The sequence below is a fragment of the Diorhabda sublineata genome, chromosome 3 (genome assembly GCF_026230105.1).
Source record: "Diorhabda sublineata isolate icDioSubl1.1 chromosome 3, icDioSubl1.1, whole genome shotgun sequence".
In the NCBI taxonomy this organism is placed as follows: Eukaryota; Metazoa; Arthropoda; class Insecta; order Coleoptera; family Chrysomelidae; genus Diorhabda; species Diorhabda sublineata.
In genome coordinates this window covers 42151610-42166621 of record NC_079476.1, presented here as the reverse complement: position 1 = coordinate 42166621, position 15012 = coordinate 42151610, and the positions used below count along the sequence as shown (strand labels likewise).

At 30.4% G+C, this 15012-nt stretch overlaps 5 protein-coding genes across 5 annotated transcripts; 2 read left to right on the top strand and 3 right to left on the bottom strand.

Annotated features, from left to right (window-relative positions):
- Window positions 1–288: 288 nt before the first annotated feature.
- LOC130441162 (eukaryotic translation initiation factor 2A) lies at window positions 289–2727 on the bottom strand. The gene is made up of 9 exons (XM_056774720.1): window positions 2502–2727; window positions 2303–2447; window positions 2032–2250; window positions 1769–1972; window positions 1500–1711; window positions 1011–1441; window positions 752–920; window positions 501–682; window positions 289–447 (listed from the first exon to the last, which is right to left on the bottom strand). Exons 1-9 carry the CDS (start codon window positions 2518–2520, stop codon window positions 322–324), a joined length of 1707 nt encoding a protein of 568 aa, XP_056630698.1. The 5' UTR covers window positions 2521–2727; the 3' UTR covers window positions 289–321.
- Window positions 2728–2940: 213 nt separating this feature from the next.
- On the top strand, window positions 2941–8522 carry LOC130441154 (FACT complex subunit spt16). Its single transcript, XM_056774713.1, has 6 exons — window positions 2941–4270; window positions 4404–4928; window positions 4995–5602; window positions 5856–6172; window positions 6281–6549; window positions 6609–8522. The coding sequence occupies exons 1-6, from the start codon at window positions 3040–3042 to the stop codon at window positions 7010–7012; spliced, it is 3354 nt and encodes a 1117-aa protein (XP_056630691.1). The 5' UTR covers window positions 2941–3039; the 3' UTR covers window positions 7013–8522.
- A 586-nt stretch (window positions 8523–9108) lies between these two features.
- Window positions 9109–11068, bottom strand: LOC130441157 (presenilins-associated rhomboid-like protein, mitochondrial). The gene is made up of 8 exons (XM_056774715.1): window positions 10880–11068; window positions 10583–10778; window positions 10405–10533; window positions 10089–10347; window positions 9728–9852; window positions 9568–9669; window positions 9398–9495; window positions 9109–9270 (listed from the first exon to the last, which is right to left on the bottom strand). Exons 1-8 carry the CDS (start codon window positions 10915–10917, stop codon window positions 9180–9182), a joined length of 1038 nt encoding a protein of 345 aa, XP_056630693.1. The 5' UTR covers window positions 10918–11068; the 3' UTR covers window positions 9109–9179.
- Window positions 11069–11264: 196 nt separating this feature from the next.
- Window positions 11265–13219, top strand: LOC130441155 (histidine--tRNA ligase, cytoplasmic). The gene is made up of 2 exons (XM_056774714.1): window positions 11265–12511; window positions 12644–13219. Exons 1-2 carry the CDS (start codon window positions 11292–11294, stop codon window positions 12972–12974), a joined length of 1551 nt encoding a protein of 516 aa, XP_056630692.1. The 5' UTR covers window positions 11265–11291; the 3' UTR covers window positions 12975–13219.
- Window positions 13220–13473: 254 nt separating this feature from the next.
- LOC130441158 (S-formylglutathione hydrolase) lies at window positions 13474–14987 on the bottom strand. Its single transcript, XM_056774716.1, has 5 exons — window positions 14849–14987; window positions 14580–14791; window positions 14263–14502; window positions 13982–14204; window positions 13474–13726 (listed from the first exon to the last, which is right to left on the bottom strand). The coding sequence occupies exons 2-5, from the start codon at window positions 14789–14791 to the stop codon at window positions 13535–13537; spliced, it is 867 nt and encodes a 288-aa protein (XP_056630694.1). The 5' UTR covers window positions 14849–14987; the 3' UTR covers window positions 13474–13534.
- Window positions 14988–15012: the final 25 nt, after the last annotated feature.

Below are 15012 nucleotides of genomic sequence, written 5' to 3'. Positions count from 1 at the left end.
ATGTCCAGACAAGATCCTGAGGCGCAGTGCCCGCGTTGTTTGTAAAAACAGCAGCCTGGGTCTTTGCTGCATTAAACTAAATAATATTGCTTCCACCCCGCACCAGAATGTTTTCAAATAATAGAAACACATTTCAAAGATTTCAATATAGCTGCACAAAAGCTGAAAATTGATTACCAATTGAAGAAATTGCTGGCACCTCAGAAATACTATACCTGTATTTATTTTTCATTACTTATGTAAGTTTATTAATGGAAAATATGGTGTTTGTAATGATTATTAAACAAATAATTCATAAGTTTATATATTTAAATACAAAAATCATACAGTTAAATTTTTCAATTCGTTAATCAGGTCCGCTTCTCCTTTGATCTTCTCTAATTGATTAATCTCTAATGTTTTACCTTGGGCTTGTTGAATTTTCAGTTTTTCTATAGCATCAAGTTTCTGAAAATATTGATAATTATTTACAAGATATGTGTATTTATTGATAAAAAAACCTTTTTGATAGCTTTCAATTTTTTATCTACTTCCGGATCGCCAGTCAAATTCACCTGAATGTTACTAACAATAACGGGCCCTTTTTGTTCTTCATCAATTCCTTCTTCCGATTTTTTAGCTTTTTTTGCTTCTCTTTTCTTTTTCTGTTTTAACGAAGCTTTTGATGGAGCTACACCCTTGCCTATAAATTTATCCAATTAGTACAAGTATACTTGATTCAAAAGTCTATTTTTAAATTGTTAAAATTTACCTGGTTTATGAGCATCTTCTTCATCATACAAATTGAACTTGACTTCTGGGCGGTTTCTTGCAGAAGGAGGCCTATAAACTTGTGCAGAAGCTTGTGGCTGACTTGCAGCTATACCTTCAACTTTTTTTGTTGAAATAACAGGATCTCTGAAAACTCCTTTTGGAAAACTCTTGAAAAAAAAAAAATTAATCGACTTTACATCTCAAATACTAGTCAGTAATAAAAATATTTGAAGCTCATATTAAAATAACAGATATACCTTCCAAGCTACATCATATAATTCTTCAGGTTCCTTACAAGGTCTCTCAAAGAGCAGAACTCCAGTGTAATGCCATATTTTATATCCATTTCCAATTCTAAGTCTTGGTGCGGTAGTTGCAGTTAGGAAATGTTCTCCATCTGCAGCCCATTGAAGAAAGGTTGTATCAGGTGCATCACATTCACTGATCTTTTTCCAATTTGCAGTATCCCATAATTCAATATGTCCTCTCAAATTTCCAAATCCCCCCAATAGAAGGATATTACCTTGAGGATTATAGAAAATTGAATTTTTAGGTCCAGTTCCCAATTCAAAGATAGGTTCACACTTGAGATTGAACACAGTGGCTTTGGCAGGCATGAAACCATAAACAACACAAAATTCATTACTTTTTGGAGACCACTGTACATTGTATATTGAACCTTCTTTGCCTACAATTTGATCAGAATCAAAAATACATAAATCCAATCATCTTCATCCAATACCTACTCAAATTAATTATTGACGTTTGACCATTTAAACCAGCAAAATGTAATCCTTGTTTTCCATAGTAAGAACCACCAGTTTTATCTACCTCTGTTGACGTTAATAATAAAGCACTATTTCCCTTTGCATTCCAAAGAAATTCAACTTTATCAGCTTGAAAAAAGCTCTTATTCGCAATAGTTTGATTCAATTCAAAATTAGGGTATTTGAATAATCTTTAGAAAAAACATATTTCAAAAATTGTTATCTACTATGGCTAATATAACATTTACCTCGCAAAAGATGGTTGTCCTGGACTTCCTAAGGTGTGACAAAGAAGAAAATATACACCTACATTAGGTGACATTTTATAAGACACAACTTTGTAATTCTTTATTCTAGCTACAATTTTTTCAAAGTTAAGGTCTTCATAAAATACAACATCATTATTAACCATTCTTGAAAATAATTTTTCATCAAGACTCCATTGAGGTTCCCTTGGAAAATTTATTATTACCAAAAGACTAAAATATATTATTTAAATTTGTTGACTTACCAATTTATCTGTTTTTTATGAACAAATGTCTTAACAAGTTCTCCCGTTTCGGTTTTGTATATTTTTAAATTTGGACTTCCTTCAGGTTGTACATTGTTAACAGTAAAAGGTTCCCAGCTCATCAGAAAAGTACCTTTTGGAGAAAAAGCCAAATGGTAAGTTTTAACATTTTCTATAGTAGCTAATGTTTTCCAATTATCGGTTGCAATGATTTTCAATCTAAAAAATGTATAAATGTATAATGAAAAAAATGTTTGTACTAAAAACTTACATTTGACCATTTACATAAGCAAAAAATTTTCCGTCCGAATCAAAAAGCATGGTACGACATGATTTACTTTGGACTGTAGAAAAATCTTGAACATTATCAAACGTTGGTGGTCCGTAGCATAAATTTATTCCAGTTGAACTACGAACTAAAAATTTGTATTAGTATAGATATACATTTTCAAAATTTTCTTTTATCCTACTTGATATCGGAATTGCCATTTTGTAGGTTAGATTCAAAACACTTAATGAAATATTAAATTATATATAACTATAGTTTAAAACTGATCCATTTTAAACTTTGAAAAATTAAATTAAAATAGAATATGTGAAATTATTACATTACATATTATAAGATTTCATAAAAGCAGAAATAACTGCCATCTTTTATTTTGTCATAAATAAAGATTTATGTTGACATTGAAAAGTTTTAGCTTAGGCAATTGTTAGCATCGATTGAAATTCATTACATTCAAAATTTATAAGAAAGAATAACGTTATCTTACTGTGATACGAATAATAGATTGATATTTCCAAATTCTTACAGAATGTTTCAGATACCTTTTTACTGGGTGTAATTCTACAATTTTCGATTTTACTATAACAAATATTAACAGACCAAAAATGAGCTAGCTGTATAAAGATTTTGACAAGTGACATATATCAAGCTTAAAGTCGCGCTTTTCTTGTAACATTAAATGGTGTTGGTGTCGGCTTAGATGGTCTTTAAACTGCGTTAAAATGGCAAACGTAAATCTTGATAAAGAAACATTTTACCGTAGATTAAAAAAGCTGTATAATTTCTGGCAAAATTCGGATAGTGAAAATGGACTTTCGAAGATGGATGCGCTAGTTACTGCTGTTGGCAAAGACGACGACATTGTATACAGCAAATCCGGTGCATTGCAAATATGGCTCTTTGGCTACGAACTTACAGATACCGTAATGGTCCTTACCGAGAAAAAAGCTTATTTTTTAACTAGCAAAAAAAAGATAGACTTTCTTCGACAAGCAGACACTAAGGAGAAAGATGATGGCCACATTCCTTTGGGTTTATTAGTGCGAGACAAAGACAGTGATGAAGCCAAATTTAAAGTGTTATGTGAAGCTATAAAAGAGAGTAAAAAGGGGAAAACTTTGGGTGTTTTTTCTAAAGATAATTACGGTGGTTCATTTGTTGAAGGCTGGAAAGCAGTAGTTAAAAAACAAGATTTCCAAACTGTTGATATGAGCTCTCAGATTGCCTATCTTATATGTCCGAAAGAGGAATCAGAGATTCTTACAATTAAAAAAGCCTCAATGGTAACAGTAGATGTATTCACAAAATACCTTAAAGATCAAATAATGGAAATAATAGATTCTGAGAAAAAAGTAAAACATAGTAAATTAGCAGAGGGTGTAGAATCTGCAGTTAATGATAAAAAGTATGTATCAGGAGTAGATATAAATCAGGTTGATATGTGCTATCCAGCTATCATACAGTCTGGTGGCAACTACAATTTGAAGTTTAGTGTAGTTAGTGATAAAAACACACTTCACTTCGGAGCTATAATTTGTTCACTAGGAGCCCGATATAAATCTTATTGTTCAAATATTGTGAGAACTTTATTGGTAAATCCAACTGAGGAAATTCAAAATAATTATAATTTTTTGCTCACCATAGAAGAAGAATTGATGAAAAAGCTTCAGAGCGGAGTAAAACTATCTGATGTTTATGATACTGGTTTGCAGTTGGTTAAAAAAGAAAAACCTCAACTAGTAGATCATCTCACCAAAAATTTTGGATTTGCAATGGGGATTGAATTCAAGGAGAATTCACTTATTATTGGACCAAAAACGACAGTTGATGCTAAGAAGGGCATGGTATTCAATTTAAATATTGGGTTTTCAAATTTGGAAAATAAGGAAGCTTCCGAAAAAGAAGGAAAGACATATGCTTTGTTCATAGGAGATACAGTACTAGTAAATGATGGTTAGTATGATATGAATTGAACTAATGCATTATAATGACAAATTTGATAAATGTTTTTTTTTTAAGTAAATTATCATCATAATTATATTTTGTGTACCTATCATTTTTTGAATCAATATTTATGTTTTTTTAGGTCAACCGGCAACTGCTTTAACAATATCAAAGAAAAAGATGAAGAACATTGGTATTTTTCTCAAGGATGACTCAGATGGTGAAGAAAATGATGAAGAAAAAGAAAATACACCCAAGACTGAAATTCTTGGTAGAGGAAAAAGAACTGCTGTTTTAGACTCCAAATTGCGAACAGAACACAGTACAGAGGAAAAAAGAAAAGAGCATCAGAAAGAATTGGCAGCCCAATTAAATGAAAAAGCCAAAGAACGTCTTGCAAAACAGTCGGGATCTAAAGATAAAGAAAAAGTTAGAAAGAACACAATCTCTTATAAAAGTGTTAATCAAATGCCTAGAGTTCCTGAAGTGAAAGAACTCAAATTATATGTTGATCAAAAGTATGAGACTGTTATTTTACCAATATATGGAATTGCTGTACCATTCCATATATCTACTATTAAAAACATCTCTCAATCTGTTGAAGGAGATTATACTTATCTACGTATAAATTTTTTCCATCCTGGATCTGCCATGGGAAAAAATGATGGTAAGAACTTATTGAAGTGATTTTTTTTATTTTATTCTTGCTATTATTACTAATTATTCTTATTAGGTAATGTATGGTCACATCCTGAAGCTACTTTTCTCAAAGAACTGACCTACAGATCATCAAACACAAAGGACCCTGGTGAAGTGACAACTCCATCAACCAACTTGAATACTGCTTTCAGATTGATAAAAGAAGTACAAAGGAAATTCAAAACTCGCGAAGCTGAAGAAAAAGAAAAAGAAGATCTGGTTAAACAGGACACTCTTGTATTATCCCAAAATAAGGGTAACCCTAAACTGAAGGATTTGTACATCAGGCCAAATATTGTATCAAAACGAATGACTGGATCATTAGAAGCTCATACAAATGGGTTTAGATATACATCCGTTCGAGGAGATAAAGTTGATATTCTTTACAACAATATTAAAAATGCATTTTTTCAACCATGTGATGGTGAAATGATCATTTTGTTACATTTCCATTTGAAGCATGCCATTATGTTTGGGAAAAAGAAACATGTTGATGTCCAATTCTACACTGAGGTTGGTGAAATTACAACAGATTTAGGAAAACATCAACATATGCATGACAGAGATGATCTGGCCGCTGAACAATCTGAAAGGGAGTTGAGGCAAAAGTTGAAGACTGCATTTAAAAGTTTTTGTGAAAAGGTTGGTATATAATTGTCACATTTTGTTATGGTAGAAAATTTTTATTAAAAATATTAAATCATCAACAATATTTTATTAAACTTCAATTAAAATGGAAATGTTTTAAGAAGATTTGAAGATGAAGTATCAATAGTATTGCGGAGGAATATTATCTAAAAAAATTATTTTCAAGCAATTTTCTAAGATTGAATTTCTCTTGCTGTTTATTATACAAATGATTTTTCAGGTTTAGTTATGAATAAACATTTTGTAGGTTGAATCGATGACTAAACAGGAAATTGAATTTGATACTCCATTTAGGGAGTTGGGATTTCCAGGAGCACCTTTCCGTTCTACTGTTCTTCTCCAACCAACTTCAGGTTGTTTGGTAAATCTCACAGAATGGCCTCCACTTGTTATTACTTTAGAAGACGTAGAATTGGTACATTTTGAACGTGTACAGTTTCATTTGAAGAACTTTGATATGGTGTTTGTTTTTAAAGATTATCATAAAAAAACTGTCATGATTAATGCCATACCCATGAATATGTTGGACCATGTTAAAGAATGGTTAAATTCATGTGATATCAGGTAAGAGTAGAGTTTAATTTAATACTTTGAAGAGATTGATTAACAATTTTAAATTGAAATTAAAAATCTACTCAAAGAAAATTAATTGAAATTTTATCATTTTAACAGATATTCTGAAGGTGTTCAGTCTCTCAACTGGGTGAAAATTATGAAAACAATAACAGATGATCCAGAAGGATTCTTTGATAGTGGTGGATGGACGTTCTTGGATCCTGAATCTGACGAAGAAGTTGCCAATGATGAAGAATCTGAAGAAGAGGACGAGGCTTATGAACCTACAGATAATGATGAAGAGGGATCTGATTGGAGCGAAGAAGATTCTGAATATTCAGAAGGAGATACAGAAGATGACGATGGAGATGAATCTGAAGATTTAGGTAAAGGTATTAATTAATTTTATATTTTCCCAATTTCATTGAATTTTTTGTTATTATAGGCTCTGACGAAGAATCTGGAAAGGATTGGTCAGATTTAGAAAGAGAAGCTGCTGAAGAAGATCGAGAAAAGGCGTATACAGGCGATGATGACGATAGCAGAAGGAGCAAAAACCGGAATAAAGGCAGCGATAAATATTCTTCTAAAAAAGACAAAAATAGTAAACACAGCAGCAATCATAAGAGCTCTAGCAAACATTCCTCTTCTATTAGTAAACATTCTAGTTCAAAAGATAGAGACAGGCGTTCTTCTTCCAATCACAAATCTTCTAGCCACTCTAAATCTTCATCTTCAAAAGACAGAGACAGGCACAATTCTTCGCACAAGAGCAGCAACTCTAATGATAAGAAAAGGCACAGGAGTTCCAGCGGCGACAAACATCACTCAAAAAAATCTAAAAAGTAAAAGTATAATTTTAATGATCTTTTTATTAGATTGCAAGTTTTCTTAATCATTAATAAAAATGTCATTTCTCATAGATTTGTAGATGTTTTCACCGAAAAGTTTTGTGATTTTCATGTAAATATTAACTAATTCTATTGAGAAAAAATATGTTTTTAGTATACTTTTATTGTAAAGAACTTGGCTAAACATTTCAATTATATGAAAATTAGGAAGGGTTGAAATCTTTGGGATGATTTTTGATGTCAATATTTGACGTGTATTTCAATAAATAAAAAAGAAAACTCCCTTTTGGTGTTACTAGAAAATAGGAATATAATTTTCTTTAAAATATGAATATAATTACAATTTGAACGGTATATATTCAAGAACTAGCTGCCTAAAATCAATAACTAACTGTGATGTTTTATGATGATTATTCCATTCAACTTAATTTTTTTTACTAAGGTCATATTTTTTTAGAAACATGTTATCTTACATCATAAAAGCTTTTACATAACAGATCCTGTGGTATGACTCTGTTCTTAGATATCTTGCCTGTATGTTTAATTTATTTCAACAAAACAGTCAGATTTCCTTAGTTAAAAAATTTGATTTGTACTTATTACTACCTCCATTTCATATCCACATATTCATTATAAATTGGGATTTAGATTAGTTGTATGTGTATCTGTGTTGTTTTGAACTAATTTAGTAGTTTGTAATACGAGTTTTTTATCTTCTCTGTTTTTCATAGAAGTTTTTAGGCGTTAGCTGCTTGTTAAAAGAAAAGTTTTCGCCCGACTTTAGCCAGGTAATAACAGTTTTTAATTTCCATTCTTGTAAATACAGTAGGCCAGGTTGTTTAAAACACAGAATCAAATGTTAAGTTATAATCAATCAATAGAATTAATTGTACTTGATTATCACAAATATGCTTAACAATTTTGTGTACAGTTACTCTTTTTGATATGTGTATTTTTTTTTATTATTATTATCATGTATTACGGTTGGTTGAAACAAATTTTAAAATCTTATAAGAATATAATCATATAATTTTATCTTTTAATATCTCTTATGAAGGAGACTTTTCTGTTTTCTGCAAACACCTTCAGTTCTTAGTCAACCTTTACCACCTCTAATACAGATCTCTGTGAATGTCAGTGACTGGATTTCATATTACATGTTTGTTTTCATTATTTCTGTATTTACGGCATTTAAATTATATTCCTTACACTATTCCAAACATTGTTTCTTTTCTATATAGTTTACACATTAAATTGTTTATGTATTATAATGGTAGTCATAATTTTTTTAAGTAAAACTTCAGTTGTGCAGTTTATTTGCCTAGATTTTGAAGAAATATTGTTTTTCGTTTGTCTAATGTTAAAATGTTTACCAAAATATTTATTAATGTATTATATTTATATAAATATGAACAGATCGTTAGCCTTATTTATAATGTGAATGAGGTCTTAGTTATTGTTTTAAAAGTTGTACCGAACCAACCACTAAATAAACATTTTCATATAATTTTAATTTTTTTAATGCACCTGCCCTCCCCCCTCATTTGAATTCTACACATGCCAAAAATTGAATATATAAATAAAGTAACGAATACTAGAAAAAAATTGATGTCACATTATTGCCAGTTGATTAGTAGCGGTTTTAAAAAATGCCTAATTTGAATTAAGTTGATCAAAAATTTTTGGACTTACCCTTAAAAGCAGCAACCAATCATACATAGTATTGTAATGCCGAATTGCATGGAATTTAAAATTTTCATCATCGCTCGGTAGATGGTGATAACATCGTAAAATCATGGAATAAGTAAAAGCAATGAGGTTTCTTTCAAAAATTCAATTATTGATTAAATCTATGCGAGGCGTATAATGAGTTCCGGACGTTGCAGGCGCGCCGATAGCACTTTCCGGAAAAATCAAACAAAATTGGATTTCCTGGGAAACTGTATCTCCAATTACTAAATGATATGACCAAAAGAATTATTATTTCTGTTCCTTTTACATATTTTGCGATAGTTTCTTAGATTAGGCTTGAAATTGTACGGGAGATTCCTCTCTTACACAGAGTAAGTATTGAATTATAATTAAAAAAAACTATTGTCATAAAAGAATTATTCAAGTATATTTAAATATTTGTACATATTAAATAATTACTAAAAAAATAAATATTATTTAATTGATCCCCTGAGATGATGCCAGTATTGAAGTACAGGTCCACGATTCTGCCAAATATATTGGTTACCCCATAAAGCCCAAAATCTATACAAAAAGATAAATGTTATTCTTGTTACGTCTGATTAATATCTAAACAAAAATGCACAATGAAGATATGATTTTTTAAACAATTTTACATTTCCAGTTAATTAACAACTTTAAAAGAACTTACATTCCACAAGCGGCTCCTCCTAAATGTGCTGCATGGTCAAAAAATTTCCACCCCAATAGAACACCAGCTGTATCAAGCCCAACAATAAACTTAATTGCCTAAAACATAATATAAGTATTATTATTATTATCAAGGAAACAGATAAATGGTATATAATTAAACAAACTCACAGCACCAGCAGAAAAAGTGAATACTGGTAAAAAAATGATTCCTAACCGGGTATCTGGATATTGGGTACAGACATATCCTAAAATTGCCATTATTGCTCCAGACTAAAACATTATTTAAGTTTAAAAATTTGGAAAGTAACAATATAGTCAATCTACTCACTGCCCCTAATGAAAGACCTGGTTGTTTTGTAATGATTTTATACATGTAACTAGTGAAACTAGATACTACTCCTGCTGCCATATACAACCCTAGAAATTGCTCTTTTCCCAAGCTATGTACGGCTCCTAAAAGATATGAATAATTATCAAATATTAACCACAACCCAATTTATTAATATATTACTAGAATTGTAGTTTAAAGTTTAAAGAAACTAAATAACAACATGTTGGATAAAAAATATATATTAGCAAACAATTGTAGTACAATTTTTAGTATACAATCAGGAGCAAACGGAATTATTTAATTTTGTCAACAAAAATCTAAACCAGAAGCTATACTCATAACTCTCATGTTTAATTACCTGTACTAAAGCTATGAAGAACATACATATTAGCCAGAAGATGTAATCCAGAATAATGACTAAAAGTTGATAAAACCATAGGAATACAGATATTTTGGCTGGCTGGATTTGAACAGAAATATCTTAACATTGTTGGCTGGAATCTAGGAACTCTCCATGCAAAAAAAACTAATATATTTAAAGCACATATTGGTGCAAAGACACGTTCACCTTCTGTAAGACCTGACCACCATATTTTAAGTTCTTTTAATATGGCATTCTAAAAAAACAAATTGCTTATCATTTCAATAACATACATTTATCTTTATATATGTACCGTTGAGGTATAGCCACTGTCTACCTGTCTTTTAAAAAATTTCATAGGCTTTTTCAGCATTCGTTTAGCATGTCCTCTCATATTCTCATATTCCCAAATCGATGCCCCCAAAAAACATGCTCCTGAAAACTGTTAATTAATTATAATAAATAATCATAAACATGTGTTTTCAACATACTCCTACAGTAAATAAAAAAGGTTTCACCAAATTGCCGACACGTAGCTTTCCGGGATCGATATGAGTTTTCGAAAATGGAGTTGCTAAACTGTCTGGATTTACTTTTGGTACTTCATTGATATTTCTATCTTTTCTAAAGTTTCTTACATTTTTAATTTTGGAAGAATGCTTTTGAACCAGAATGTTTTCTTTAAAACTAAAACAATATTTAGATTTTTTTAACTTTAATAGTTTTGGATTAAAGATAAATTACCAATGTAAATTAAAATAGTTAAAAATAATATTTAATCGACTTACCATAAATTTGATATTCTGATCATTCGACTAAGAGCCATGGTTATTAAAATTTATTCAATTCAATAACCGAGTATTATAATAATAATATGATATAATTATAAAATTTGATCATCTTTTTATTTATTAACAAAATATAGGTTATGAACAAGAGATCTTTCAACAGTCTAGAGCAAATGATATTTGAAAGTTGTTATGATTAGGCATTTTTTTAAATTTTAGAAAATCATTTGATGGATATTATAAGTTCTATTTAGAAACAATTTTTATTAAGTAATAACTAATAGCAAATAAAGAGTTTTGGTTGAATTTTTCTAAACATTTGGAGAACAAAACAATATTGTTAAAATTGTAATAGTAAAATCGGCTCAAATAAAAACTGAACAGTTTTTCCAGAAATGCCAACGTTTACAAAATGATTTTTTCACATTCACGTTGGCATATAATTCAGAAACTGAAGACATTCTCTTTTGGCAATATAAAATTTTCAACAATGTTGTCTCAACAAGCTCTTGAAAGCAAAATAAAAGGTGATGATCTTGGAAAGCCACAAGATGCCAAAGAATCCAAAGAAAAAAATACCGAAGAGGTAACAAAACTTTTAGATTTAAAATTTACATTGAAAACTCCTAAAGGTACAAGAGATTTTGCCCCAGATCAAATGGCTGTTAGATTAGGAGTTATGGATAAAATTGTATCTGTATTTAAGAAGCACGGTGCGGTGACTATTGATACGCCAGTATTTGAATTAAAGGAAGTTCTGACAGGTAAATACGGTGAAGATTCTAAGCTAATTTATGATTTAAAAGATCAAGGTGGTGAAATTCTTTCCTTAAGATATGATCTCACAGTACCTTTTGCAAGGTACCTTGCTATGAATAAGATTTCCAATATTAAACGTTACCATATTGCTAAAGTTTATAGAAGAGATAATCCTTCTATAACAAAAGGAAGATACAGGGAATTTTATCAGTGTGATTTTGATGTAGCAGGAGCTTATGATCCTATGATTCCAGACGCAGAATGCGTCAAGGTAGTTCATGAAATTTTATCACTTTTAAAAATGAATCCATTTGTGATAAAGCTTAATCACCGCCAACTATTAGATGGAATTCTTGAAGTGTGTGGAGTTCCTGCAGTCAATATCAGAGCTATTTGTTCAGCTATAGATAAATTAGATAAATCACCTTGGGAAGAAGTTAAAAAGGAAATGGTGGAGGAGAAAAATCTATCACCAGAAATTGCTGATAGAATTGGTGAATATGTCAGGTTAAATGGAAAAATGGATCTGGTTGAAAAACTACTAGCAGACAAAGTATTAAATAAAAATAAGAATGCCTGTGAAGGCTTAGAAGCTATAAGAATATTGTTAAATTATTGCAATTTATATAATACATCAGATAATATCTTATTTGATCTTAGCTTAGCTAGAGGGTTGGATTATTATACTGGAGTTATCTATGAAGCAGTATTATTGAAAGATGATACTGTTAAAGAAGATATATCTGTAGGATCAGTGGCAGGAGGTGGTCGTTATGATAATTTAGTAGGAATGTTTGATCCAAAGAAAAAACAAGTTCCTTGTGTCGGGGTTTCTATTGGAGTAGAAAGATTATTTGCTATAATTGAAGCTAGGTAAGTTTTATGTCTTTTTTTGGTACTATCAAATATACCTATGTTTACAAAATAAATTGTGATTTAAATTATAAAGATTTCCATTAATATAAATATGAAGAAAATTTCTTTGATCCTATTTTTGTTTGATAGACAAGCCACTTCAAATGAAAAATTCAGATCATCAGAAATACAAGTATACATAGCATCTGCACAGAAGAATCTCTATGAAGAAAGAATGAAACTTTGCAGTGAACTTTGGGATAATGGTATCAAAGTTGAACATTCCTATAAGAAAAATCCCAAATTATTAGCTCAGTTACAACACTGTGAAGAAGATGGAATTCCATTTGTTATAATCTTAGGTCAAAGTGAAATAGAGAAAGGTGTAGTTAAGTTGAGAGTTGTAGATTCAAGACAAGAAGTGGAAATCAAGAGATCAGATTTAATTGCTGAATTAAGAAGTCGATTAGCATCTGGCTAGCCTTAAAGAATGTAACAATAAAGTAATATGTTTGTTCTAAGTATTTTTTTTCATTATTTTCTAGCTTTATTCTATTTATTTGTAAGATCTTCAGTAGAAACAAAAAAAAAATTTGGTTTTCTATTAGTTACCTCTTTTACATTGTTGACTTTTTTATTATTAAAAACGCTTACAACAGTTTTGGTATTCTTATTTCTTGATTATTAGTTTTTATGAGTAAATATTAAATGAGTTGGAATAAATAATAGTAGTTACATTATTAGGACCTTTTTGGTGTATAGAAAAAGTAGTTTGGCAGTAGTTTTTGTAAGTCAAAAATTCCACCATTGATTGTAGAATAGTCAATAGCAGTGATCGCAAAAGAGAATTGTGACTTGTTGGGTCGCACGTTTGGTTCAAATTCAATTCTTGATTCAATAAGATGTGGCAAAACTCGCCAAAGGCTCGGACATCAATAAAGAATTGTTTCCTTTCCAGAGGTTATAGTCAATGAAACAACTTACTTTCCAAATTTTATTTAACAAAAAAATAAACATCAAAAGGCAACAAAGACTTGTAAATTACAGTTTTTTAGAGAGCAAATGTTCCGCGTGGTATTTCATATGTTCCCCAATGAAGGAAGCAATATAAAAGTAACTGTGATTGTATCCTTCCCTCTTGTTCAAAATAACAGGAACTCCTGAAACTTTACAGGCTTCTACAAGATTTTCCGGTAGAAGTTGTTTGGATTTCAAGAAGTTGTCCTCCAATCCCTGAAAAAAGTTACTGAATTTCTGGAACTATTGGTGATATTCATACTATTGAACACAATTTTTTTGCCACAACATTTTAGTCTTTGAAGATGATAACTTAGTTACTGGATTGTATGTGTTAGCATAAACAGTGTGTTCGGCTTGAAAAAATGCCAGTTTTTTTTTATTATATTCGTTAGTTCATGTGATACTAGCGAAAGTTGGAATTGATTAAATAAATTGATTCATAGAAAACAATCAATATTTCTCCTATACCTGATCCAACAATAACTCCAAAGGTGGTCCATTATATTTCTTAACTAATTCAGTTGCATCCCAATCAGTCCAAGAAGAAGTTTCTTGTGGTCCCAGATATCCACTGAAAGCTTTAACACCCCAAGGACAATTAATAGGATTAGAAATGGCCGCAAATGTGGAAACAGATTTATAAAATCCTGGATTCTTCAATGCACTGATTAGTGCTCCATGACCTCCCATACTAGAAATAAAAGGCAATTTGAAAGGATCGAAAGTGATTTCAAATTTTAAAATTTTACCTGTGTCCCATTATTGATTGCAGTCCTTCGGCAACTGGAAAATTACCGTTAATAATTTGAGGTAATTCTGATGTAACATAACTGAACATTCTATAGTTTTTTTTCCATGGTTCTTGTGAAGCATTTATATAAAAACCAGCACCTACTCCAAAGTCCCAGCTTTCAGAATCACCAGGAAGGTTGAGGCCTCTAGGAGATGTATCAGGATTCACTATGATTACACCATATTCAGCAGCATATCTGAATAAACAAATATACTTACTCATATATTACGGAAAATTAATTATTGTTAGTTCTAAGCTATAAATATTACTTACTTTTGTGCCCCTGCTTTTTCAATAAAATTAGCCTCTGAACACGTTAGTCCCGAAAGCCAATATATAACGGGTAATTTTTTTCCTTCTTCAGCTTGCGGTGGTAAATATACTCCAAATCTCATTTTACAACCTACTTCTTTGGAATCATGTGAAAAGACTTTTTGGTATCCTCCAAATATTTTATTGGATGCTTCTTCTGTTAAAGTCATCATCTAAAACAGTTTCATATGAAGAATATTGTGTTATTTGTAAAAAATATTTTTTTTTACCTTTCAAATAGTTCGATCTCACAATGACTTCGCTAAATGACCAGAGCAAAAGACGAATGTTGAAGGTTAAAATTATTACTTCATATCATATGTTTATCAATTTGGTTGAAGATAAAATGCGCAATGTTGCCAGATTACAAAGACAAATATCAAATAGAATCTGT

Excerpts from the sequence above, each read along its gene's own strand:
- LOC130441154 (XM_056774713.1), top strand. The coding sequence starts at position 3,040 with ATGGCAAACGTAAATCTTGATAAAGAAACATTTTACCGTAGATTAAAA. Across the intron at positions 4,271-4,403 it reads TACAGTACTAGTAAATGATG|GTCAACCGGCAACTGCTTTA; the intron begins GTTAGTATGATA and ends ATGTTTTTTTAG. Across the intron at positions 4,929-4,994 it reads TGCCATGGGAAAAAATGATG|GTAATGTATGGTCACATCCT; the intron begins GTAAGAACTTAT and ends TATTCTTATTAG.
- LOC130441155 (XM_056774714.1), top strand. The coding sequence starts at position 11,292 with ATGATTTTTTCACATTCACGTTGGCATATAATTCAGAAACTGAAGACA. Across the intron at positions 12,512-12,643 it reads TTTGCTATAATTGAAGCTAG|ACAAGCCACTTCAAATGAAA; the intron begins GTAAGTTTTATG and ends TTTGTTTGATAG.
- LOC130441158 (XM_056774716.1), bottom strand. The coding sequence starts at position 14,791 with ATGATGACTTTAACAGAAGAAGCATCCAATAAAATATTTGGAGGATAC. Across the intron at positions 14,503-14,579 it reads GAAAAAGCAGGGGCACAAAA|ATATGCTGCTGAATATGGTG; the intron begins GTAAGTAATATT and ends TTGTTTATTCAG. Across the intron at positions 14,205-14,262 it reads CAATCAATAATGGGACACAG|TATGGGAGGTCATGGAGCAC; the intron begins GTAAAATTTTAA and ends TTTTATTTCTAG.
- LOC130441162 (XM_056774720.1), bottom strand. Across the intron at positions 1,442-1,499 it reads AACGTCAATAATTAATTTGA|GCAAAGAAGGTTCAATATAC; the intron begins GTAGGTATTGGA and ends ATCAAATTGTAG. Across the intron at positions 683-751 it reads AGAAGATGCTCATAAACCAG|GCAAGGGTGTAGCTCCATCA; the intron begins GTAAATTTTAAC and ends ATAAATTTATAG.
- LOC130441157 (XM_056774715.1), bottom strand. The coding sequence starts at position 10,917 with ATGGCTCTTAGTCGAATGATCAGAATATCAAATTTATG. Across the intron at positions 9,670-9,727 it reads CAGGTCTTTCATTAGGGGCA|TCTGGAGCAATAATGGCAAT; the intron begins GTGAGTAGATTG and ends ATAATGTTTTAG. Across the intron at positions 9,496-9,567 it reads TCACTTTTTCTGCTGGTGCT|GCAATTAAGTTTATTGTTGG; the intron begins GTGAGTTTGTTT and ends ATTATGTTTTAG.